The 25,877-nt window shown below is 50.4% G+C and overlaps 2 protein-coding genes across 11 annotated transcripts in view; one reads left to right on the forward strand and one right to left on the reverse strand.

Moving 5' to 3' along the window:
* Positions 1–2,864, forward strand: part of ARHGAP44 (Rho GTPase activating protein 44) — a 180,720-nt gene extending 177,856 nt beyond the window's left edge. For all 10 annotated transcript variants that reach the window (XR_011423089.1, XR_011423090.1, XR_011423088.1 and 7 more), the window contains one exon: positions 1,279–2,864. Coding sequence is in view for 4 of the 10 variants with exons in the window: in XM_001503326.6 (XP_001503376.2) it covers positions 1,279–1,418 (140 nt within the window). In the remaining 6 variants the exon portion in view is untranslated. The remainder of the gene's footprint in view (positions 1–1,278) is intronic.
* A 629-nt stretch (positions 2,865–3,493) lies between these two features.
* On the reverse strand, positions 3,494–25,426 carry ELAC2 (elaC ribonuclease Z 2). The gene is made up of 24 exons (XM_005597795.4): positions 24,937–25,426; positions 24,325–24,375; positions 24,114–24,184; positions 23,292–23,356; positions 21,931–21,988; positions 21,031–21,099; positions 19,577–19,690; positions 18,535–18,593; positions 16,107–16,165; positions 15,942–16,014; positions 15,195–15,307; positions 13,499–13,594; positions 12,390–12,528; positions 12,227–12,312; positions 10,414–10,532; positions 9,300–9,396; positions 7,480–7,618; positions 6,966–7,004; positions 6,723–6,832; positions 5,985–6,084; positions 5,798–5,918; positions 5,541–5,619; positions 4,811–4,955; positions 3,494–4,182 (listed from the first exon to the last, which is right to left on the reverse strand). The coding sequence occupies exons 1-24, from the start codon at positions 25,398–25,400 to the stop codon at positions 3,946–3,948; spliced, it is 2,703 nt and encodes a 900-aa protein (XP_005597852.3). The 5' UTR covers positions 25,401–25,426; the 3' UTR covers positions 3,494–3,945.
* Positions 25,427–25,877: the final 451 nt, after the last annotated feature.

Here is a 25,877-nt window from a genome sequence, read left to right on the forward strand (position 1 = left end):
GGCAGGAGGGGAGCAAGTGGCACTGGCCATGCCCAGCCTCAGACTGTCTCTGCTCCATTAGGCAGCCGCAAAAGACAAGCTGGAATGACATTTTGAGGACTGTTGGAGATGGGTGAGAGAGAAGGACCTTTGTCCCAGAGCTTCCATGTCTGTTAACGTCTTTCACGATGGTGTCCAAATGTCTGTCTGTCCACTTGGTCTGGTATTCCTGGGGCTGAATGTTTGTTTACAAAAAACGAAGGAAAACCCCACCGGCCCAGGACTGCTCTCCTCCTAGGCGCACTTCCTGTCACCCCGAGTGCTGCTCCGGGCTCAGATTGACAGCAAGGCTAAGTGGAGGGCAGAAACAACACAGGCTGAGGGGAGGAGGTGCACGACTGTGAGTGAGGGCTCCCAGGGCCCATGGGTCTTGGCTCCCTTGTACCCCACTGAGCCTCCCGCAGCCCCGAGGAAGCAGCAAGCTCAGGCTGCCCCAAGTCCCTGGGGAGCGGCTGCGGCTCCAGGCCCCAAGCACGGTGGCCTTGCCTATACCGAGGTGCTAGCTCAGGACTTATCTTTGCCAACTCACAGATGTCCTGAATCCCACAGGCACTGAGCCCTGTGACCTCAGGTACATTCTTCCTGGTCATCTCCCAGGAAGAATGACCTTTTAATGGTCCCAATAAGGATGGAACTTCAGGGGAGCAGGTTCCCTACTGCTGAGACGCAGGGTTTTCCCACAGCCCGGGAGCAGTTTGCTCCAGGTAGTCCTGGGGTCCTGAGGGAGATGCTCCATCCTGCCTCCACCAGCCTTCCAGAATGTGCCGCATATGGCCCTAGAGGGAGGCACCGGCTCAGGATCGCCCCATTCACTCACGGGCTGGGAGAATGGGTTTTTCCCCTGTCTTGTACCCTGTCCCTGCAGACTTTAGAGAACTAAATGCAGCCCTGAAATCCCCAAAAAGGTGTCATTTAGACCTGCCCAAAAAGCATCCTTTATATGGAGAATTGAGCTCGAGGGTGGAGGTGTGCGTGGCCAGGCTTGGGGAGCTGTTCTGTCCTCACTGAACCCCCCGGGGCTGAATCTAGATGCATAGGTCCTACAGGCTGGTGGGGCGGAAGCACAGCAGCCAGACTCCAACCTGATCCTGCGATAAACTGCAGGTTTACCGACCCCTAGATGAGCTAGGCCCTCAGTGACCAAATTGCTGCCGCATCCTGATGCCGGGCATCCGCCACTGTCAGCGTCGCTTGGGCGGAAGCCCCTTTTCAGCCGCCTTTCTCTCTGCCAACCTCCAGATCTCGTCCACTTCGATATCCCCTCCATCCACGTAGAGCTCGGGCCGACGCTCCGCCTGAGTCCCCTGGAGCACATGCGGCGACACTCAGTGACTGAGAAGAGGGACTCGGAGGAGGAGTCTGAGAGCACCGCGCTCTGACTGCACCCGCCCGTCCCGCGTGTGCACACGTGGGCCCGACACACCCCTGCAAGCCGCCCTGGCTGGCCACGTGTTCTCCGTTGGCTCTTTGCTGTCACTGCCAACTCGCGGTTGGAGTCTTGCAGAAAACTGTCATCTCTAGCCCGAGTGGCAAATGTCAGTGGTGCCGATTTTGTTTGTTCCCTTCAGGTGGTGACTCTGGCCTTTTGTTTGATCTTTGCCTTTTGACTTTGTGCCTATTTTGATCCACTTTCAGCCTCCATGCCCATAACAGCCCTCTCTCCACCTGAGGGCTTGCTGTCAGAAATGTCCTTTGCAGGTAGGGGTGTGAGGGGGGGTCGAGTTGGCCGGTAGACCTGGGGGCTGCCTGCCACCTGTACTCTGACAGCTGATGTCAAGTCCTATGGTGTCAGTTTAATGGCTCCAGAAGGGAAGTGGGATATGGGGGGGGGCCCTTTCACTCACATGGGACGAGTTCTGGAATCCTAGAAGTGCTGGGGCACTGACTTGCCTGCTACACAGGGGAGGGCTGGCTGGTGGAAACCTTTAGGGCTGCCCTTAACCCATGAGCACTAAAGTAAATGGCTAAAAATGAAATTCATTTCACTTCCTAGCAGTTTCATTTTTCCACACTATATGACTGAAAGCCCCCTTTACTACCTTATCGTTTTATACTTGTGAATTTAAAAAATGATCTTGAGGGTGTCTGGAGAGCCCAAAGATAGCTCCTCAAGCCCCCCCAAAACACATTAGATGTCTGACAGTAATTGCACCCCTCCAGGATCCCGGGGGCGCCCACCTCACTAAGTACGTGGGGTCCAGGAGCTGCCTCTTCTTTCTGGAGGTCACCAGTGAATAGCAATAATTCTGTTACCCAAAGCACGTAAAGGAAAGTGAGACCAGCCCGCGGAGACACCTGGCCAGCACCACGGGCCCGCGGTGTGGCGCGCTTCGCTCACCAGCATCCGTTGCTCATCCCTTCTCATGCAGTCCCATCCATTCTCTGGGAGGCGGGCTGGAGGGCACGGGGAGCCTGGTCACACTTGGGATTAAGGGAGTGAGAAAGAGATGCGGGTCATGCATGCAAAGTCAAACCTTACAATTTTATCCTTTTAAAATAGATATGATATACCTATACATGATATAATATTTGTATATATGAAATCTCTCTATATTTGTTTAATTTGAGCCATTCAATCTAAACCAATGTACAGGTGTACAATGAGAAATTTAAATGCTTAGTTATTTTTCCCAACACAGTGTAAAATAACCCTTCTCTGACAGTGGGATTTGCAAACTTTTGATGTTAACAGCTTTGCTCACTTCCTGGCAAGGGCAGTTCAGTACCCAATTTGTAATGGAGCCCAGGGGTTGAAAGTTACCTTTAAATACATGTACAAATAGTTGTCCAAAGTAATGTTATTAAAATAGATTTATTATCCGTGAGCGTGGCCTTCTCGTTTTAGTAATAAGCTGGTGGGAGCACAGGACTCCATCTCAGATGCTGCCTCAGGAGAAAACCTGAGGTCCCAGCTAGGCAAGGCCAAGTCTTTGGTCTGTCTCTGTCTTGTCACCTGAGTTTTTAAAGCTTTTTCTATGTTCTCCTGGATAGGGAGAATACACAAAAAAACTCTAGATTTAGCTTTGAAAATTCTCTCAATTTTCAGGCACTACCTCAGTGTTGTAAAATCCCAAAAGGAGGGTGAGGAGCCAGCCTGACGTGGCATTTCTCAATACTTTGAGGGGCAGTGGGTGGCTCTCATTCTCATCACAGGGCAAGGAAGAGCAAATCTCCTGTCTCCGTTTTCACCCAGAACAATGAGCAGGCCTGCATTCCCCTGAGCCACTGTGCAGGCCCAGCCTGGCTCTCCTAGTGCGTGAAACCATGCCACTGTGAGCAGGCACGACTTTGCTCTGTCAAAAAACTAGGCTACTGAGGGTGGTGACTCCCTGGGAACAGACTCCAAAGGTCCTCAGGAGATAAGAGCCAACTTTCAGGGCACGCTAGGCACCTGGGCACAACACCACACAGGGCGACTCCTGCTCAGAGGGGGCACCAGCACGAAGCAAAGCACTCGGGTTCCAAGTGGAATCTTTATTGTGTTCTGTGTCTTTGGAAAGACTATTCCTTGAGTCTTGGATGCTCAGACTTCATGTCCACAATCCAGCGCTCCCCGTGACGTGGCTTACGCCTGGCGCGCAGAGGGAATAACTGGGCTGGAGCAGGTGTGGGTGCACCCTCTTTTTCCATGTGACTTTAAAACTTGACTGGCACTAAATTCCAGTTGTCCCTGCGTTCTTCCTTTCGGCAGCCTCCTGTCTCGAGGCTTTGCCAGCACAGGTCGTGGGAGGCGTCGAGCAGGCCACTCCTTACCAGGGCCCAAGCCCAGGCTCAGCTTCTCACCACCTATTCCGTGGCCTCGCTGTGAGCCATGCCCTCGGGCTCCCATCAGGCAAGGAGGGCACACAGTGCCAGTGCGCAGGTCAGAGGACGTGAGCCTTCGAGGTCAGGGTCACTGCCCGTCCTTCAGTTTGCCCTGACCTTCTTGCTCTGTGGGTTCTGAGGCTCCTCCGCGTGGGCCCGTTTCTGCTGGGGCTCCCTGTCTGCAGGGCCACCCGCCAGCTCTCTGGACAGGAGGGCCGCCCGCACCAGCCGCAGCTCCCGCTTCTCCCTGCGCTCCTCCATCTCCTCGATGTCGCCGGCAAACAGGGCTTTCAGCGGGGCAGTCAGCTTGGGCACTGTTGGGAAGTCTCTGAAGCAGACCTAGAAGGCAAAACGGAGGACAAGGACACACCTCAGAGGGGCTGGGTTGGAGGCGGGAGCTGCAGTGAGGAAATCATGTGCTCACATAGCAGGCACCAGCTCCTCTTTACGAACCCTCATCAACTGACCATGGCTGGGAGAAAACAGAAAAGGAAGAAGACGCCATGGAGAGAGGAGACACTCTCTAAAGAGAGGGGCGTAGATTCCCCACTCCTGGCTAAGGGGCCTCAGGAAAGGCAAGGCAGCCAGACTGAGAATCAAGCTCCTCAAAAACAAACCCTGGGCCCCGCCCCGCCCCTTCATTCTGGAAAGCCAGAGGGGCAAGGTCTGGTTCTACCACTCACGAGAGGAGTGTCTGTCTCCCAGGCCTGGGGGGAGGCTCAAATGACGTGCCCATGAACGAACCAGGCCTCAGAGAGGCTCTCGGTGACGTCCAGAGACCTGACACTGAGGTCTGTCGAGAAGGCCCATGGAAGGTCTGTCTCTCCATCAAAGCCAGTGCTGGTCATGATGGGTGATGGCTAGATACCCTCCCCCCGGGGTGGCCTGAGCCCGACCATCCTGCACATGGATGGAGTGCGTCTCTCTGCCCCGGCCCCACCCTACACAGCCCACGCCCTACACAGACCTTCATGTGGTCAAAGGCAATTCCAACTTTGTCGTTGAAGTCAGGGCTGAAGAGGGGGATCTTGGCATACCGCTGACTGAAGTGGTTCAGCATGATGAACTCTGCGTTCATCCGCATCCCCACGCTGATCGCTTGGGAGGTCGTGCTGCAAATAAAGGAGGGAAATAAGGCTGAAGCCCACCCAAAGTGCAGGCCTCGAAGGAGAGCGCTGGCCCAGACCCCACCCAGTCTGGCCCCCAGTCCCCACCCAGGCACCCAGGGAAGGCAGGAAGGTTGCTCAATCATTGGCTTCTCTTTAGCCAACACACACTCTCTCGAGGCCAGACTCTTCACACATTCCCCTAAATGAAGCCCAGGCTCTGTGCTGGCTGTCAAACCTCCCACCAGTGAGGGCGTCTGAGAAAAAGCAGGGGCTTCTCACCTGGGGCAACACTCTTTCCCCTTAAAGTAGCCCAGGAGCCAGCGCCCCTGCCCCCAGCTTCCCCTGACGTGGCTAGAGTTTATTTCAGTGATTTCCATTTCTTTCAAAACCCCCCCGCAGAGCCTTGCCTAGAGAACTTGCAGAGATAAAGGCAGAGGGCCCAGAAGAGAGCTGGCCCAGGTCAAAGTGCCCACAGGCCTTTGTGGGAAGCAGGCTGCCTGCTGCCACTGGAGGACAATGTGAGCCTGCTCAGAGTGTCACTTCTGGCGGGGTGGGAGTGGGTGACAAGGGCTCAGAGGTCTCTGCTACCTGTGTGTCTTTTCCACGGCTTCCTCTTCCAGACCATCCTCCAGCGTGGCCTCGTGTATCAGGAGGGTGGCGTCCTTCCCTAGAAGGGAAGTACGGGCGCTGAGCAGAGCCTTCCCCCTGGGAAGCTGGCCCTGGGCCCACACAGCTGTCTCCAGGCCCAAACACTTGCTCCCCTGGCCCTGCGGCATGTCCGCATATTAGGAGGACAACCAGAGGTTGTCAGGTGGGCCCCATGCCGGCTGGCTGCCTCTACTCACCCATCTGCACCAGAGCCTCACAGGGCATGGTGTCCCCCGAATAGACCACCTTCCAGCCGGACGTGTGGACCAGTGCACAGCCGAACGCATGCTTGCAGTGCCGGACCAGGCAGGTCTGAAACTGGAGAAGCAGGCGCTCGGAGCCGTGCCCCAACCTTGCCCTCCCACGCCTGGCCCGCCCCCTTACCTCCTCCAAATCACAGGCTCCCAGCAGCGTACTAATCAAGCGTTCAACTTCGGGGCTGCAGACCTCAGCTCCTTTCTGAAGGCATTTGGCAGGAATCATACTGTGAGTAGATAAACATTTAAAAAACAAATGTTAAAAAACAAAAACAAAAACATTTAACTTAAATCAAAGTTCAAGTCTCTGTCTGAGAGCCCCCAAGTCCTTATTATAAAGAAACACAATTTAAATCAGTCACTAAGGCAGGGAAAGAGCAGTCAATTACAAAGAGCCAAACCAAAAGCCATAGGCCACCGCCAGAAACCTAACAGGTGCCCGCTGCCCACGGCTCAGGCATCGAGGGCCCTCCCCGCGCAGGCCCTGCAGGCTCAGGCCCATGGACTCCTTCCCCTGACATCAGGAGGGGCCAGCTCCCGCCATTCGTCCACCCGGTGTGGACGGTCTCTGTGCCAGCCACTATCGGGCCCTGTGTCCTGGAACTGTTTCATGGGGAAGTATTGGCAAAAACCTAGAAACCAACAGAACTGAAAAGAGACCTGAGAAGAAACGTGTCAAAGAGAACAAACGTTTAAGTGGAGACCATCTAAGCATTTCTACCCTTGAGCCAAAGCATCTCTCCCTGCTTCCACCGTCTGGGGCCAAGCTGCCGGGAGGTCTCATTAACTGCCCACAGCAGCCCCGAGCCTGTGACGTAGGCAGCAGATGACGACAGCCCGGGGGTCAGGGCGCCCAGACGCTCACCTGACGTGATGCAGAATCTGCTGGCACTGGTTGTGGTACTTTTGGAGCCAGGCCCTCAGCTGGGTCGGGGCGACCACCAGCAAAGGGTGAAAGGGCTCGCCCAGAGACGCCTGAAACAGGAAATCAGGGTGCCGCGTCAATGCCACAACGTCTCAGTGAAAACGGTCTAGAGGGGCAGGAGGTAAGGCTGTTGATGTGTAATCCAACACTCAGAACAGCAGGAACATCAAGGGTCGCACTCACCAAAGCCCGTTCTCTCTGTAGCAGGATGTTTAACAAGCCCTGCGGAGGAAGAAGGGGGCACGGATCAGCCATGGCCAAACTCGGCTTTGTTCCCCGTGTGTGGGTCTGGAGTCCTCGTCCGGCTAGCTCTCTATCAGCCCCCATCCTCCAACACTGCCCTGAAACGTCACAGGCGATGTGAGCAGAAAAGAGAGGGCAGTGGCCTGGGGACCCAGCAGCCCCAGGAGACCAGGTTTCCCAGCTCTGGCTGAAGTTCCCTCTGAGCAGGCCGTGGAGAAGGCAGGACTCAGGACAAGCTGGGTGAAGGCAAACCCCGATGCTGCATGACCACGAGGCAAAGAGAAAGACGAGACGTTTTAGTGAGCAGAAGGACTGCGCCTGCACCGCGGCAGTCAAGGCCAGGACCCAGCGAGAGAGGAGAAACCACAGCCCCGGGCAAGTGTGGGACGAGGAGGGAGGAAAGCAGCAGGGAAGTGGGGAGCCACTGAGGCAGCGCCTGCTCCAGGACACTCACCGTGTGGTGATCCGCGTGCAGGTGGGACACGAACACGGCGGCGAGGGCGCCCAGGACCCTGTCCACGTCATCGCCGTAGTGACGGCACAGCTGCCCAAACGTGCCTTCGCCACAGTCCAGCAGCAGGGACTTGTCAGAGCTGCAGAGAGGGGCGAGACTCAGCACCAACAGGAAAGGCCTCTGGCGGCTGAGACGGTTTGTCCTTCAGAGAAGAGCAGGTGGCAGTGGCAGCACTTTCTATGTCCTTCCATAGCCTCTCATGCTATCCCCTGAGGAGCTCATGTAAACATGACGGCAATCTTAGACGTCCATCCTCAGAGACAAAAGAATTTTTCTATAAAATGGAACCCAAAACCCTTTAAAATATAAAGAAAGTACACAGGGCTACACAAATGCTGGGCATCCAAAAAAAAGTCTATGTGGAATGGGAGAGAAAAATACTGGCTCCTGACAATGACACCCTGCCGATTTAGGCTGAATTCCGTCACACCCACTGTTGACACGGCCTGAGGCGGGCATGCTGCTGCCGTCTGAGTGGGAGGTCTGGGTGCCGGTGGATGTTTTCCCCCGTTCAGGCAGTTCTGGTTTTCTAGCCCGTGTCCTCAGAGCCGGCCAGTGCAGGACAGGCTGCACCGCTCCCTGGGAGATAGCTGATGTGGACTCCGGCTCCAGTCTGGGCTTCGGATTCAGCCAGCCTCACGCAGGGCTCAGGGAGCTTTGATTCCTCCGCTGGCCCGTTTCAGAACCTCTGCTCCGAGGGGTGAGAATCTTCGCTCCTTAGGCCTTCGAATTCCTTCTCTGGGCGGAGCAGTGAGCCAGGCGGGCTACACTCATTTCCAGAGAGGACCCTCAGAGCACAGAGACTTTACCTTTGGGGGATAAACTGAGCAGGGAAGGCAAGCCAGTGACAGCACCTTCCGATTAGCTGCAGCTGCCTTGAGGGGCCCCCTTAGGGTTCCAGGAGAAGCCCCCTCACGGGGCACCTCCATCCCCAGGGAAAGGCTGGCCCTCGCCGAGCCCCTTTACTGCACTTCCCCGGTCATATGAAAATATGTTCCCGATTCATATATTTTTGATACCAGGGGGCATCTCACAATTGCTGTGTACATTTAATACATTATTTGGTTGTTTATCATCCACCACTAGCATCTAAGATGACGAAGCAAAATTTATAAACAAACCTGGTACTTCATAGTCTCATTTCCTTCATGTAGACACCTGCAGAAGTGCCAGGAACGTCCACAATGCCCTTGAGTAATCTCTCTGCCCACAAATGACACCAGGCAAACCCAAGAGATCATCTAAAACCATTCAGTCAGGGCGCTGAACACCAAACAAATGCACACTCAGAAGCTGGCTCACCGTCAGCAGTAACTCGTTGGTAGCAATGAAGACACCAACTCACATTTTGGACCTGCCACTTACCAGCTGTGGCTACCAGAGCCAAGTAACCTCTCTGAGCATCAGTTTACTGATCAATAAAAGGGGGAGTTAGTCACTACTTCATAGGATTAATGTGAAAATTAAGTCAGATAATTTCTCAGCAAGGTGCACGGCATACAGTAAAATTAGCTATTTTTACCAAAAGACATAATGAGTGACGAAGTTCGGTGATTCCCAGAAGCTTAAGTTAGCTACTGAGGCTATAAAATGCGTTAACACCCACTACTCCTCTTATGGGGCATTCTAGCCAAGATGACAAGCTTGCAGAGCTTTATACAATTGCATTTTCCCATCAGCCCGGTGGGTGGAACAGGACTTGTGTTGAGAAATGAGCATGCTCCTGGATGGAGGGACGTTTCCTGAGAAAGCAGTAATACCTTATGTTGACAAGCGTGGAGCTGACGTTTCGAATCTTCATCGGGATGGCAGACCCTGTTCCAAGGAAGATGATTTCTGGATACTGGCTTCTTGTGTCTAAGGAAAAATACACGTAACAGTCCATTTCCTTGGGTCCAAAGTGAGCCAGCATTCAGCCATCAGATGAGTAAGTCCAGCTTCCCAGGCGGGGCTGGTGGTCTGAGCTGGCACCGTCCTTAAGTAAGGCCCCTCCTCTGAGAGGTGCCCAAGCTATTTGTGGGTAAAGGACTGTTGGGAGGGAGCGCAAATTCTACAGCCTTTCTTCAAGAGAGTTGCTCTAAGTCTTTAAATAGCAAAGGGGACTCCTTTGTGCTATGAACTGTCACTGACCTCAAGGGGTGGGTCAGTGCTCAGGCTCGGGGGTCAGCTCTCCAGAGGGAGGAAGAGGCAGAGCCAGGACTCAAATCCAGGGAGAGCTGATGATTCCGAAGCTGTGCCCCTTCCACAGCCTCACCCAGCCTGGAGGCCCCATGTGCCCGTTTACACCTGACTCAATCCATCTTTCACATACATACCAGAAATCCAATCACAAACCCGAAGGTCACTAAGGCCAGGGAAGTCAGTCTTCCCCCGACACGCACGGCAAGGCAAGTTCAAGAGGAGGTGAGATTCATACTTGCCTGAGGCTAAGCTCCCAACACCACCCTCTATTCCAGCATTCTCTATTTCTCATTAGTTGAAAACAATACTGGAAAAACCAACTACTGGAGGAGAGGTCACAAAGTCCCCCTAACTACTTTTCCTGATGGGGTAATGAAAACCCAACAAGGTGAGGGACAGGCCAAATCTTCTGTGGATCCTTATTAGCAAGGCCAGGACTAGATCCCAAGTTGGCCGAGTTTCCAGAACAGCTGCACTCGGCGTGTGCCATGTAAAGAAGGCCTGGGCGTCATCACTGCACAGCCCCATCGGTCTGGGGGCCGGGCAGGCACTAGTGGTTTTAAATAGAGGATAGAGAAGCACTGATCACAGCAGTCCAGTCAGGCTGTGGCAGGCTGACACTCCACTTAGTGCTATGATCACACGCGCAGGAGGCAGAGGCTGGGAGAGAGGCTGGTCCACGGTCTTCCTCACCTGCCGGGGCTGGGCCCTCCTGCACAGTCTTCCTGTATTCCTGCACGCTCTCCTGGAAATTGGGGAGCTCCAGAGCCTCGGCTATGAATTCATCAGGATTGCAAGTAACAATGGCGTCCCTGTAGGGAGAAAAGCATCTCAGCAACGGAGTGTGCGGCCACAAGAAAACACCAATTTGGAAATCCAGAATCAATTCATGGAGACATTCCGCAGAAAGCTCTTCAAATCGAGACTGAAGACTAATGACTAAGACGTTGGGCAGTTCTGTTCTCCTGCTTTGTGGACCCTTTCTCGGCAACATGGGGTCTCAGAGCGAGTTCTGAATAGCTTTAGCTCCTCAGAACATCTCTCAGCTCAAAGCCTGACAATTCTGGCAAAACTGACATTGGCCGTTGGGCCGTGGGGCGGGGTCCTGTGCACCATCCCTGACCTCTACTCTAGCATCTAGCATCCCCCTGGGGGCCGGGGAGCAAGGGTGGTGAGGAGGGTAAAATCGTCTCAGCTGACAAGCACAGCCCAAGAGCAGTGGCTCTCAAACTAACGTGCACACGACCCATCGCCTGGGAGCCTTGTCGAGATGCAGGGCCTGATTTGGAGGCTCTGGGCTGGAGCTGAGACCGCATTTCCAGCAAGATCCCAGGTGATGCGATGTTGCTGGTCCTGACCTCTGTGAGCAGCAAGCCTTGGATCCGTGGCTCTCCAACTGACTGAGCACTGTAGTCACCTGGGAGCTTAGGAAGTGAGTCCCCGGCCTAACTCTCAAGATTCTAACTCAGCAGGTCTGGGAATTGTATTTTTCACAGGTATAAGGTGAATCTGGAAAGGGCTAGGTTTGTTAATCACGGCTTTGTGAACTGCCTGTGCAGATGCTGACAAAGGGACAACAGGCTCTCCAAGCCCTAGGCATCGTCATGCCCAGTCATGCGACCACGTAGTCTGTGAAAGAGCCTCAACTGCTCAGAACAGCACACAGCATCCAGTGAAACCTGGAACACGGCCGATTCCAGCACAGACACTAAGGAGCAGACAGGAAGCTTCAAACTAGACAAGATCCAGACCTTAACGATTAAAGATGTGGGGCAGTAAGCACGTCTCACATTACTGGTTGGAGTTGCCTTTCTGGATGGCAACTACGTTTATCAAGTCCCTTAAGAAGTGTCACACTGACCTAGTAATCCCACATGTAAGAATTACCCTGGGGAACAGAGTTCCACTCAAAGATCTATGTATCAGACATTTACTGTTTCAGTAGAACAACAAAATTGGAAATGTTTCAAATGAATAAACATCCCTATCTGGAATACCAATAAAAATTTTGCTACTGAAGACTATATAATGATACAGGAAAGGACTGACAACACTTTCAGGCCAGCAACCCACATATACGTTTTTTTGATACATGCCCATATACTTAAAACACACAGAATGTTAACAATCATTATCTCGGGATGACAGAATTATGGGTGATTGATTCTGTTCACCACACACTTCCTATTTTCTATTTTGTAAAACAACAAACACGTATCACTGTTACTATTAGAGAAACAATTTAGAAAAGGACAATCACTGGCTTCAATTTTCCACTCAACCCAGACCAGGGTTGGCTGTTGTAGTAAATGAATTTGCATTGGAACACAGCCACATCCACTCATATTCGTATTTCTATGGCTCTTTCTTGCTACAACAGCAGAGTTGAGTAGTTGTAACAGAGACATGGCCTGCAAGGCCTGAAATATTTACTGCTGGGCCCTTTACCAAAAAGTCTTGCCAACCCCTGACCTCGAGCATTCCATCAGCTCGGAACCCCACAGACCTCTGCCACTCCCTCCGGGGACGGAGCTGGTACTTGAGGAGGCATTCACCCCGGACAGTGGGCACACTGAAGGTGGCGCCTTCTTCCTGAAAGAGACAAAACCCACTCCGTGAAGAGAAAGAAAGGGGTGGGGCCGGGCCCAGGGACCGTTCTGTGACCCTACCTTACAGGGGACACTGGCGAGCGGGGGGAAGATGTCGGGGTGGATGAGGTTGAGCTGCGTCTGAATCTTGTGGCTGCGGAGGTTGTGAACTGACGCACTCTTCTCATTCAGGATCAGGTGCTGGGTGTCAGGCCCAAACCTAGGATGAAACAGACTGGACATTCATGGTGTCCTTTAGGGACATTTCCATCTGAGGGGGAGCTCTGGAGATTTGGAGCCATGATGATGATGGAAATATTCAAGGAGAGTAAGTGACTTGTCCACAAAGATTGCTACTGAATGGCCAAACATAATCACACTCCTTCTGTCTTCAAGTCCCGTGTTCTGTCCAAACTCAACTGCCTTTGGGGTGTGTTGGAAAGAGTACTAAAAGAAATGAGAAAAGTTAAGGTCTTTGGAGCCTACAGCTAGGAACGTGGAGTTCAGGGTGGAAGAAGAAAAGGCAAAATAAGAGGAAAACAGAAAACATATGTCAAAACTCACAAAGCCTAAAAGAACTGAGTAAGACACTGCAGGGACTAATGGGAAAGAGGTGAAGGGAGACCCTGGGAGGAAACAGGAGGGGAGGCCGAAATGCCGCCCAAAATTACATGTGCTTGGGTTCAACTCAAATCATTCCTTCCAGCTGATGCTGCTGCTGGCCAACGAAGCCTAGAGGAAAAAGTAAAGTGACCTCTTCTTCCGGTTACCACATTTTGGTAGAACACCTGCCTCATGTGGTTGTTGGGAAGATTAAAGAACTGAATGAAATGCAGGGTGTTTAACATGCTGCCTGTTGTGTTGTGGGGGCTCAATAAACCGAAGCTCTTAGTGTATACTCACAGGTCTCTTCTGTAGGAGACACGGTGGGATCATCAACAAAAAGGCAGTGTTTGTTCACGCACTGGGTGTGGAGGGTGTAAACTGTGGGACACTGCGCCACCTAGAGGTGGTATTTCTTCACTAGAGCTACACTGGATGCTTCCAGAATTCAGGGACCACAGGAATCCCAGAGAAGGTTTAGGCAAGTGTAGAAGGGTAGGGAACACTTAAAAGAGTGAACGGGAGGATAGAGAGAAATGTGTCACACCTAGCAGAGTGGCCCCCGCATGTCCTGCTGGGCTCCATACCTCTCCATCCACTGCTGGTATCTGCTGTCCATAAGCACACACTCTGGGGCCATGTGAACCACCAGCGCCACAGGGGCGTCGGCCTTTCCTTGGTACCTGGGCAGGAGGAAGAGTGGGGCTTCGCTTTGTTAAGTGACACAAACTCAGAACATGAACAATCAGGGAGTGTGCAGCCAGGGAGGGGCACTGCTCGGCTCTCTCTCAGGGGCTGCCGAGAGCCCACAGCCTGCAAAACCAGGCCAAGCTGTCCCCGGCTGCTCGCAGAGGTGCCTGAGCATGGCGCAGCCCCAGCGCTGACCCAGGACAGCAGAGCCCCAGCACTGACCCGGGACTCCTCTATTTGGCAGGCAGTGGGGTTTGCCATTGGCCTGCCTGAGCCTTTGTCAGGGCTGTGCTGCAGAACCAGGCTCTTCCTGTCCCCTCCTTTCTCAGGGGTCGGACCTGCACAGCAGAACAAAAGCTCTCCCTGCCGCCTCCTGCTCCCTCATGCCTTTATCTTTCACAGGCATTTCCTCCATTCAATCTCCTGCACCTCCAATTCCACCCTGGCGCCTGCCTTCTAGAAGACCCGAGTCACAGGGATGGAAAATTAAAATCGTTTGTTATTCCCCCATCTAGAGAAAGAGTCACTAACATGTCAATGTGTTTCCTTCCAGTTCCCTTAAAAAATACATATAGTAGCTTTTTTTACCTACCCTCCCACACACATGCACAAACACACACACACACACACACACACACAGGAGTCCACAGGCCATGTATTTAAACTGGACAGCAACACATCCATGCGATGGCTCTCAGCTGACAGCTGGTCACAGTGACTTGAAGTAGCTTTGCTGCCCACGACTTAATTACAACACAAAGCCTGTGTCACCAGGGTACCCAAATTCACCCAAAGACAATAAACTGGATCCCAGGAAGAACTTCTAACACTAACTTAACAACAAATATGGATGCCCTAAAAGATCTGTTGTACTAAGTAGAATAAAACAGTTAGTGAAAAAATAAAAATAAAAATTAAGGACAGGAAAAATACAGATAGAATATACCATTAAGAATGGGAGAAAAATTAAAACAGACATGTGGGTCAAAGAGTCTACCCAGGATTAAAGCTGAACTGCAAAACAGGTCAACTTGTTTGGAGGACAGAGAAGAATGGTACTCAGTCCATCAGAACAAAGATGTTCCCAGGCTGAGACTCTGTCCCTTAACACAGACCCTTGACCAAGACTGTCTCAAACACTTCAGACCTAGACCAAGACCTACCGCATTAGATTCAATACAGGTAAGTGAAGAAAATTCATTTAGGTACAAGTAATCCAAATAATGATTTGGGATATTAACTAGAACTCAAGAAAGTTCTAGAATTTGTCCTAGACTTAGAACTCTAAGTGGACTGATTTTCTAGTCCACAGCCATCTCTGGTTTTCAGTCAGTCTTTCCTAATTTCCCTGCAAGGCTGTGTATACCACAAAGCCCACGAACTACCAGTAGCTTTGTATATCCTGCCAGGAGGATCAAGCCCAAGGTAGGAGTCGGGCTTCGGCATTTCAAATGCAGACAGTGGGCTCTCCCAGAGACACAGCTCTAGGCCAGGAGCAACCACGGGTCAAGCCAGACACCCTGTCGACACCAGCCGGGCTCCACGAGCAGAGGGTCGGCTCTCACTTCGCCCACCCTGGAGACCCCTCATTACCTCTTGAAGGTGGCATTCTCACAGATGGGCTGAATGAATCCTTCGTCTGGACATTCTACCACAAAAAAAGCAAGGCCAGGATCTGGAGGAGTACAGATCTCTTCAGGCAGAATCTGCAAAATCATTGGGGTCATGATGCTCTCCCAGAGCAGAGTCACAGCTCAGCAAACATCGAATGGCCTTCCAGTCAACTGCCAACATTACATAATCCCTCCTGAGCAAGCAGAAACCAAGGTAAGGACCACCACCTGTACCTTTCCTACTCTCTGCTTACTCTTAGGCAGCCAGCTTGCAGAGGACATTTACACCTAGAGTGACCAGGAAGCCAGGCACGACGTTCTAGCTTCTCTCAGGTCTGTGACCCATGGTCCTAGCATCCTCAGATGCCAGACAAAACATGTTGGTGAAGAACATGGTGGCATCCTTTGGGCCATGCACCCAAAGTCCATCCTTATGCGAGCTGCTGTTGGACACTGCCTTAAGCTCAAGTACGAGGGAAAGCGCCTATCCCATTAGGAGGAGGACCCCAGATCCAAAACAGATAATCTACGGAAATACCCAAAGGCAGCCAGTGTTGATATGCAGGACGTCTAGATAAGACACCCCATTTTATCGTTTAGCTGAGTGATGGAAATCTAAGCTGTTCCACTTCCCTCAAAAGTGCTATCTGTAGGACCTGAACCAGACAGCAACTCTGCCCAGTGTTCCAGATGTTTCATGAAACATCATGAAAACGGGGCGTCTCACCTCTCTGCCCTCATATGTGACACTTTTCCCGTCCTTGACAGCAGCTATGATGGGAGCAATGGCAGCGGTCCCGCTGAAATGAAGAGGCAAGCCCGCTGTGAGACAGCAGCTTTAGGAACAAAGGCACACCCATGGGGCCCCAGCAGCCGCGTCCCCGACACTCACACGGGGAGGCCCAGCTCCTTTGCTTTGAGCACCAAGAAGTTTCCTTTCTTCAAGTGAAGCTGCAACACAGAGAATGTAAATGTAATTTCAGCGACTAACAAAGAAACTGAGTTTTAATCAATTTTCATAAAAGTGCATCTTTCTGGTTTTACTTTTTAAATTAATTTTACTTTCATACAATTTATACAAATACAGGTTAGGTTAGTGCTTTCAGATAAAGTATACTACATTCTGAAGAAGTCATTTATTTTGAAACGCTTCAGTACTAAAAGCTGAATGATTTAAAACATAGTGCTTCACTTCCCAACATCAACTTGTTATAAATTTAATAAAATGTAACCCATTTCCACATCAAATAAAAAGCATCCTTCAAGGATCCTTGTGGAGAAACACTCTTCTGTTCTATCATCCTGCTCTCACCCGTCAATAGCTAAGGGAACATCACTAGAACCTTGTCCAACAGGAGTGATCATGTAGGTCACCGTATAACACAATATTCCAACGACAGTGATGGGACTAAAAGTACGGATGACTTTTCTCCTCTACTTTTCACATATTTGGCAATATAGTGCTGCCACTTTTATACTGGAGAAAAGTTCTAATAAAAACTTCCCAATATGCTCTTGTTATGTTAGAAGGGCAAACAACAATCCTATCACAAAACCTCATAATCATCATTCTGTACTTAAAAACTTCCAGACAAGCATTTTGGGGATCTACATATTTCATATATAATAACAGAAAAAAGTCAGGAATGGCATGAGATGTTAATAAGTCATTGAGTGTTGAATTATATTTGATTTTCATTTTCTTCCTTAGATCTTTATAAGGAAATTACTCTTAAGGCAAAGTCTCCAACTAAGATCCTAAAGTCTTATTAGGATTCTAGAATTTTCTGTCTGGGGAAAACACTATCCTGGAGGAAGGATCACAGCTCAGGTGTATGCACATAACATAAAGATGACAGAGCTTAGATGACATCTTTAGACAATGACAGTAACAAGCACTGTTGGGACCCAACACTCCCTCCACAGACCCGAATGAATGTGAGGATGGAAACTAAATGCTTCTCATGTTCAACAGGAACTTGCAGACCTAAGGCAAGCAAAACCCATCCCTCCACGACAAGCTGAATTCAACCCATGGGGAAACTTGTTCCCAGCTGGGGAATGCAGAGTATTTGGAAGACAGGTGAGACCAGAGTGCCAGCCTACAAGACCTGGAGCAAGCACGCAGCTGTGGGAAGCCCATGCTCTCCCCTCAGATTAGAGCTGCTCAGGTCCTCACACGCCAGCCTATTTTCTCCCACCTCCCAGAACTTGAACTAACTTGGCTTTACTGCCTTCCAAACCCTTAGCCGAGAAGCGGCAATGAGAAGAGGGAAAAGGGGCTCCAGGCTGACCCAGTGAGAGGCGTTCTCAGAAGCAGCTGCAGACAGCAAAGGAGACAGAAAAGCCAGGCAGCAGCCCCAGCTCCCGGCAACAGTGGCCTAGGAACAGCACAACTGGCGGAGTTTATAAGGGTCGCACCCCTGTCAGGCAGAACACATTTCACCAAGCTCCATGTAATCTACCTAGGAAGGCAGGAAGGATCTAATACAAGTGAAAGATTGATACCATATAAACTACTTTAAGAAATTTTGCCGCCTAAAAACACAGAAATACAGAAGTAATAAGCCTATCGACAATAGTACTTAACTTTTATAAAAATTACTATTATTTAAATAAATTGAGGAAAGTGATACTGACAGTGATCTTACAATTAATAATTAATATTACTACTGTCTTTCATAATTGTTTTCACTCGTTAGCGTTAGAATTTGGATGAAAATTACAAATATATTTTAAAACCAACATTACTTCTTTAAAAAAAATCCAAACCCACAAAAAAAACAATGTACAGCCTTACCAACAATTAGACAAAAGTGTATTGCACGTTATAATAAAATTCTAAAGTCCTATTAAAATTAAGCCATTACTCAGATCTTAAAAATACCTTATTGTAATAAAATTTTCATAAAATCTTACCAACTTCAGATTTGCAGATTTAGGCCTTTGTGAATGCCAACCAATGTTAAAATTAGTCCAATGTTAGCAGTTTAACAACTACAGTGAGATGATATAGACTATGACAGAGCTGAAGGAGTCTGAATAAAGGCTTGATTCATTTGAAGAAAAACAAACAAAGCTGCCTTTATTTCTAAAGTGTCAGAGGACCGATCACAGCCAGATATAAACGAATATACAGGTGGACCAACTCTCGCTGGAAGAGGATTTGGAAGTACGTGAGAGTACAGGGGGTGTACTGAGAAACAGGCTGTCAGTGCTTCTTGGCACAGGTGACCGAGGAGCTGCTACCTTCAAATGACTGGAAAAGTGCAGAGGTCACCAGGCACACGCTCACCTGAAGCCCAAAGAAGGGCACTTACCTTGCAGACGAAAGCCACCACCAAGGAGGGGTCCCTGCCATCCAGCGTCCGGCTGATGCCTGGGGAGAAACGAATCTGATTACAGCAAGGTAAACGTGAAGGCTGACGGGCCTTGCAGATCGAGGATCATCTGCAAGCCACCTAAGGTGACTGCACACAAAGTTAAATGGTCATAACTGTTCCAATAAAAGGTCGAAGAAAACTCTGGTATCCTTTCTCCAGCAGACCTCTGCTTATTCCTACTCCTGTTGAGATTTGAGTAAACGAAAAGTGCAAAACAGCAACCAGAAAAACTTTAGAATGGCAAGTGAAATGTTTAAAAGATGAAAGTTTACCTAGAAGTGGAGAAGAGAGAAAAACTAAGTTGCAGTGTGCTTTATGAACAAGTATAAGAATAGGTGAAATAACACAGAAGCTAAAAGGCCCGCAGAACAAATGTGTCAGCATTCACCCATGCCATCCAAAAAAGGACGGCTTACAGGGTGGGCCTCTTCTCGTCATCAGACAGACACGACCTCGGGGCAGAAAGAGGAACTTCTTGAACCTTGTCCAACACTGGACAACATTCTCCTTACACAGCCCAATTCCTCTGGTACATCTAATCTCAGAATTTTAATTCCGTTTCCCAGTAGGTTGTTGTTATGGAAGAAAAGGTGCAGATCCATCACTGACATGACTGTTTTGTCAGCTTAGCAGTTATAGCTCCTGCATTCATGAAAAATTAACTTGCATTAATGCTGCAGTAACGAAAAACACAAAGTCCTCTGTATGAATCAATTTGCCAGGCCCTGCTCTCCTCTGGGTAAGCTGAACACAAAGTGTGGGGCCGACCCAGGACTGCAGGTTGGCCCCTACGGCTCTGTACTGTCCCATTATGACAACCCTGCTCCCTCTCCCCACAGGCCAAGTCCTAACGTGCCAAGGAAAAAGTATCTGTTTTACACACAACTTTCTTATGATAATGATTCAAATTTACAGCATCAACGGGCAATGGATTACAAAAAAGGAATCCTCTTGACAGTGTACTGTTTTGTTCAAATACCATTGCCATCTGGAAGGGGAGGCTCGTTTTCAGTTGACCTGGAGTCTGAAGACCGCTCTGGACTGAGTCGTCCTGGACTCTGCGATGGCTGCTGCTCTCCACACCTCTGCTCACCTGGTCAGTAGGGGAAACAAGCAAATTACACATCACGCAAGGCGAGCTCACAGCCAGCACCCAGATGTTCACGAGTGGGAATGCCGAATGCCCGCCACATCAACACATCTTCTACTACAGGATAAATGAGCCCTCCCCAGCTGGTCCCCGGGCTGCATTTAGGGCTCACTCATCTTTACATGTCTGCTCAGCTCACAGCTCTGACTACAGTCGAAGCTCAACAGTGTTTGTTGACTAGATAGCATGCAGGGAGTAGGTGGGTTTATTCATTATCATCAGTCTCAGTAAAGAGATTTTGGCCCGAAGGTTACCCATTTCCATGGAAGGAGCATAATTTTGTAGTCAGTTAAGTTTCAAGGTCAAGAAAAAAAAAAATCACTGCTCTAAGACGCTGACGCACAGCTGCAGGTCTCCTGTAAGGCTGGCTGCTCCTCGTGTGAGCCTGTTCCTCCAGTGCTGACCGGACACCGGGAACACACAGCCAGCACACTGTGCAGGTTCAGCACTCATCACACAACACATACACAAGTAAACTGCCATGTGCTGGGGAGGGAGGAACACAAACCAGGCTGGTGCTGGCGGTGGGGGTCAGAGAAGCCATCTGACCAGGAGGGAGCCAGGCAAGGAGTGTTCTAACCAGACCAGCCTTCTCCCTGGCCTCTGGCATTGTGCCTCTGCTCGAGCCACAGCGCTTGCCTCCCTCCCTTCTTCCACCCACGGGTCAGGTCCTGGACTTCTCTGGCCTTGGCTGGGGGCTCTCATCTCTACCCTTTCAGCACTCAGCAAGTGTCAGGCTAGTTAGCACTGCCAAGCAAATGTCCTAACGGCTCCACAATCTTCTCACAGGAGGTCAAACCTGACACAGAGTGTGCTGAGCCAGACTCGAGGACAACACTGACACGGCAGGACTGATGTGCAGACAGTCCGTCTCTAAGTCAAAACCACATCATCTGGCCCTAGGACCTGACGACACTTCTATGAGCCTGCTGTATTAAAGGAATGTCTATCTGTGCACATCTCTCCAAAATCCTCTCATCAAAGGAGGGTCCTCACATCTGTGCCAAATAAACCCCAAGCAATGAGCGCAGAAATCTGAGAGCAGTGCTTGATGACGCAGTATTCCAAAGCACAGTCCTGGGCATTATCTGAGTTAAACGTGTCTGTCCATGAAGGGCTGGGTCCAGCTCTTATTCCCACAGCTAAATTTCCAAATCGTGCTCAGAACACAAATCTGGGTACCCGGAGCCCATATTCAAGCGGTGTCTGTCTTCACCCACGCCTTCCTCACCTAGGACCTACATCTTCCTCTTCCTCCTGGGAAACGTGGCTTCCATACTCACTGTATATGGGGACCTGGAAAACCGTCATGGTCTCATCCTTGTATTCTGGGGCAGAGTGGGGCCGCACAGCTACATGAAAAGATGACAGGAAAGTGGCTGCGTTAGCAAACATGCGTGAAAATTAACCTCCCAGATCACCAACCACAAGCAACTAAACTGCTTTGGAATTTTGGTAGGAATCTGCACTAAAACCCGAATTTCTGAGTAAATTAAAGTTTTTAGGAAAGAAGCAAAAATATACTTTCATCAGTCATTAATATTTACTACAGCTGAATGAGAAGACATATTATGATCAATGTGACTACTCATTAAAAAAAAAGAAACCAACACTCAAATTTAAAAGACACAAGTTAACACACAGCATTGTGAGGCCAGAGAATCTATCACCTCAACTCTAAGAGCCAGTATACATTTTAAAATAAAATATTAGTGTTTCTGTGAAAGAGGAGCTTTAACAAGTCAGAGATGCACGCCGCCTTCAGGTCAAGCACTGCCACCATCCTCTGTTAGGCCTTTTTCCCTCAAGAGGCCATCATGTGTCTCCCAGCCCAGCCTGAGCTGCTCACACCCTCTTCCTACTACAAGGAATTCAGGGCAATTCAACCATGAGAACCACCTCGAGGCCCAGGGGAGGAGACTCAGTGCCCAGATGGAGACCACTTCCTGCATACAGGCAGGCACATTGCAGTTTTAAATCACTCCTGCCTGTTGGGTCTATATTTGGGGCCATGAAGTGGGGGCATAGAAAACGCAACAGGCAATATTTAAAAAATTCACCTCATGCTGATGAAGCACTTGATTTTAAGGTTTAATTTAGGTCAGTTTTCATGGATTCTAATTTGAGAGTCTGGGGCCTATGGGAAAGAAATGGCAGATAGTGAGTCATAATCAAGGCCATACCCAGGTCTATTCCTTTCAAGGGACCAGAAAATATTTTGATAGCTTCTAGGTATTGTTCCTAAAAAAGAAAAATAAAGAAGTAAGCAGTTATGGTTGCACACATGCGGAACACAGCAATGTATTCAAGTACACAAGAGGTATCAATAGGTATCAACATACAACTAAGTTCAGAAAGTATTCTGAACTTCCCTTATACAAATATTTACTGAGTGTCCACTCTATGTTAGATGCCAAGGATGTGGCAGTGAGAAGGAGATGGGGTCCCTGCCCTCCTGAAACTGAGAATGAAGTGGAGGAGACAAAAATGCAACAAATGGTAACACGAAGGACAGCTTAGCGGTAGTGGTGCTAAGCGCTCTGTGAGGAAAACGAAAAATGCAGGGAGCTGGGATACGGCTTGTCTGGAGAGTCGGGACACTGCTGAGTAAATGACCCTTTAGCTGAGCCCCGATGGGTCAGAAGGATCTAGGCAGGGATGAGAGGAGGTGGAGGGGACCAGTGTATGGACGAAGCACTGAGACGAGAAGGGGCTTCAGTGAAGAGCTGAGAGTGGACCCGCGTAGCTCCGGCTTGGTGACTGGGATCCAGGTGCAAGCGTGGACAAGGGCCACGGCCCACAGGACCTGGAGGCCAGATTAAGCGTCTGGACTGAACTGCAACGGAGAACCCCCTTGAAGGGTTTTAGGATGGAAGTGACGCGCCTGCAGCTATGCCTTAAAGAGGCCCTTCTTGCTGCTGCGTGTGGACTGCTTACAGGGAAGCAAGGACAGATACGGGAAACTATCACCGTAGACAGGTGTAGGGGACAGAGATGAAGGCCTTAATGAGATGGAGACAAACGGACGGAGCCATGGCATTATCCTGGAGACAGAATTAACAGGACTTGACGTTGGGCTGCCTTGCATCTTAAGAGCTGGGAAATGAAGTGTTACATTCAATAGTTTTGACAATGTGCACACAACCTCTCACCAGTGTAATAAGCTGGTTTGGAAGGTATGAAGAGGTCTGAAATTTAGTAAATAAATAAGAATAAAAGCTAACATTTATTGTGTGCCCACTTGGTACGAAACATCTCATACAGCGATTTAGGGTTTTATATGTATTACTTCATTTAATCCTTAATAGTTGTGGCTATGAAACATTATAGCCATTTTACAGAAGAAGAAACTGAGGCTCCAGGAGATAAAGTAACTTTTTCAAGGTGTCACGGTTAATACGGTTTTAGACTCAGTTCTCTTTAACTTGAAAGGTGAAGTGTGATCTCTGGAGGGCAGAAGACTGATTTGTAAAAATGGGAATTCTTGTTACTAACCTTAAAAAAGGAGGGGTTAGCGTGGAAAGCCGAGGCAGGAGAGACTCACCAGTTGTGGAGGTCCAGAAAGTACACACTTTGGAAGCCCGGTTTCCTTTAAAGTAAGAATCATTCCTAAAAAGGGTGAATAAAATCAGATCTCTTGTCACCTTGACCTGCAGCGGCAGCCAGGAGGAGCGCTCCTAACTTAACTAGCTCTCAAGCTACTTGTCCTCATTCCAGCCTTTAAGCAGTTATCCGGGAACACATACAGGGCAGAAGTGTTGCTAGCGAGAAGTACAGGGGGCACCAAATATCCCTTAAACGCCTCTAGAAGGGCAGGGCTGATACCAGGCTGAGGCAGTGGGGCAGCTAGTATGCAAGTACAGAGATGGCCTTAAATTCTGCACTCTAGGCGCTCCACGTGCCTCACCCTAGTCTCAGCTCTGAGAAGGGGCCGGTTCGCCACCCTACTCCCACCTAGCCACATCACAAAGCTTACAGAATTTGGCAGCAACACAATCCTGACCTTCCTATTGGTGGCCGTGAATAATGGGGTAATCTGCATAGTAGGGATCTGTGTGTAGCTGCAAACGGTCTTGATGGTAAATATATTTACTATCATCACCACCACTGCACTCTCCAGGTTACTGTCACATATCCCCAGTTCAGTGACTCAATTGGAGCGGATGGTAAACACTTGGAGGCAGTATCCGTGTTAAAATCTGCTCTTCTGAGTCACAGCTTTTCATGCTCTGTGCTGCAGCTGACTGGGCTGGCATAAAAAGATTTCCAGCTTCCCCGGACTCGGAAGATGGGCAAAAAAAGGCAATGCAGGTTAAAATTCCAGAGACTTCCTTCCAGCCTCTGACCGCAGAAAGAATATACTTACCACACAACCCCCCCACATTACACCAGTGCATCCGAGTGAGGAATATGTTGTCCAAACGAGCCACCTTCAGCCTAAGAAAGAGAAACATTTAAGCAGGACAAAATGGATGCACCAGGAGCCCTCTCTTCTGCTATAAAAAACACTCCTCCCTCTCATCTCAGCTTTCAAGCTCCTTAATCATCTCCGCCCCACAAGAAAATGGTTGACTCACTTGTGCTCCTGCATGAGTCGCTGGACGCCTTCTCCACAGTTGAAGAGATACCTACGGGATAAACATTACACAAGCTAGACAGAAGACTCTCATCTGTGAAATCTTTCACACTGTTTAGATGCTTGACTGTACACTTTGGGGGGAAAACCTAACGACCCATGTTGGACTACAGGGCCACATTTCTGCGATCGGGATGCTGGGTTGGGGACTGGGGCCTGTGTAGGTTGGTCTGGGGTGAGACGGATTCTTTCCTCATCACATCCTCACCAGACCTGTCTACCCCACACACCAACTGTGAGGCCCGGCCTTCGGGCGCACGGGAGCGGGTGCGGCTCAGTGCCAAGAGCCAACTCGGGGGCGAAGGGCCGGGAAGAGGACACTTATACCCCGGGAGGTGCTTCAGGGACTCCCGGAAACTATACGGACATAGGACGTAAGGAATCTAGGATCTCCCTCCCACCAAAAGACTAAGATGGGCTGCAGGAGTGAACTCCCACATGTGTGAAGAAAGGGTAAGGGAAGCCCAAGGAGGTGCTGGGATGCTCCCGGGGGCGCAGCACGAGGACGGGGAGGGAGGAGGCTCGGTAAGGGGACTGGGCGCGGCGCACTGACCGGTTGTACTCAGAGAAGACATAGAGCGCGGCGCCCGCATCCCGGCCCCCGGCCGCCACCACCTGCAGGTACACGGTGTTCGGGCCCCCCGGTTCCCACGACGGGCCGCGCTTCTCCCGCGTGCGCAGGTGCCGCAGCGGGTCCTTGGGCGGCCGCTGGCGGCGGGCGGGTCCCTGCGACATGGCGCGCCCAGCCGCGGCCCGCAGCAGCAGCGAGCGAAGAGCCCACATGCGCCAGCCTCCACCAGACTGGGAAAGCAGCCGGTCACCCGCGTCCGCATGCCCCACGCACCGCCCCTTCGCCCCGCATGGCAAGCCCAGCCAATCAGCGAGCCGCAAGCCGAGCTGCCCGCCTACGCGAAGCTGCGCGTCCAATAGAGAGGAGCCTCGCCGCTCCGGACTTGTCAATTGGCGGAAGCCATAGAGTGGAGGAATGCTAGAGCGCCCGGAACGGCCCGGTCCCATGACTCTTTCCGGTTTCCCTTGCAGGCAATTCTATCCGGAAACCGTCTTTCTCCTGGGGCGGGACTTCCGGGATCGAGGGCTATAAAAGGCGCTGCTGCCGGAAGAGCGAGGCTTTGGAGTTTTCAGTGCGGCTGAGGGTGAGGTTTCGATTTCCGCCAGTACTGCCCTGTCCCTTCAGATGTGTCAACCCCGTGGGGCTTTGATTTGCTCCTGCCTGTAGCGGTTGTTAGGATTAAATGTGAGCAGATAAATTAAATAGAGCTTTAGTGTGGCGGCTTTCACTAATTTTATTTCCAATCGTACATGTTTCAAATGATTGTTTTTACTGGCTTTTGGAAAGAAGAGAATAATGACGGGTTAAGAGAACACGCTCTGGGGCAGGAGAGTCTTGGGTCGTTGATTAGCTGAGTGCTCTTGACCTCTCTGAGCCTCAGCTTTCTTATCTGTAAAGTGGGGATGGTAACAGTATCTACTTCA

The sequence above is a fragment of the Equus caballus genome, chromosome 11, assembly GCF_041296265.1.
Source record: "Equus caballus isolate H_3958 breed thoroughbred chromosome 11, TB-T2T, whole genome shotgun sequence".
Classification (NCBI taxonomy): Eukaryota; Metazoa; Chordata; class Mammalia; order Perissodactyla; family Equidae; genus Equus; species Equus caballus.

Bases quoted from the DNA above. Each gene is read 5' to 3' on its own strand.
- ELAC2 (XM_005597795.4), bottom strand. From the start codon at position 25,400: ATGGGACCGGGCCGTTCCGGGCGCTCTAGCATTCCTCCACTCTATGGC. The intron at 24,185-24,324 runs GTGAGTCAACCA...TCTCTTTCTTAG, and splicing joins CGACTCATGCAGGAGCACAA to GCTGAAGGTGGCTCGTTTGG. The intron at 13,595-15,194 runs GTAATGAGGGGT...CCTCCTGCCCAG, and splicing joins GAGAATGCCACCTTCAAGAG to GTACCAAGGAAAGGCCGACG.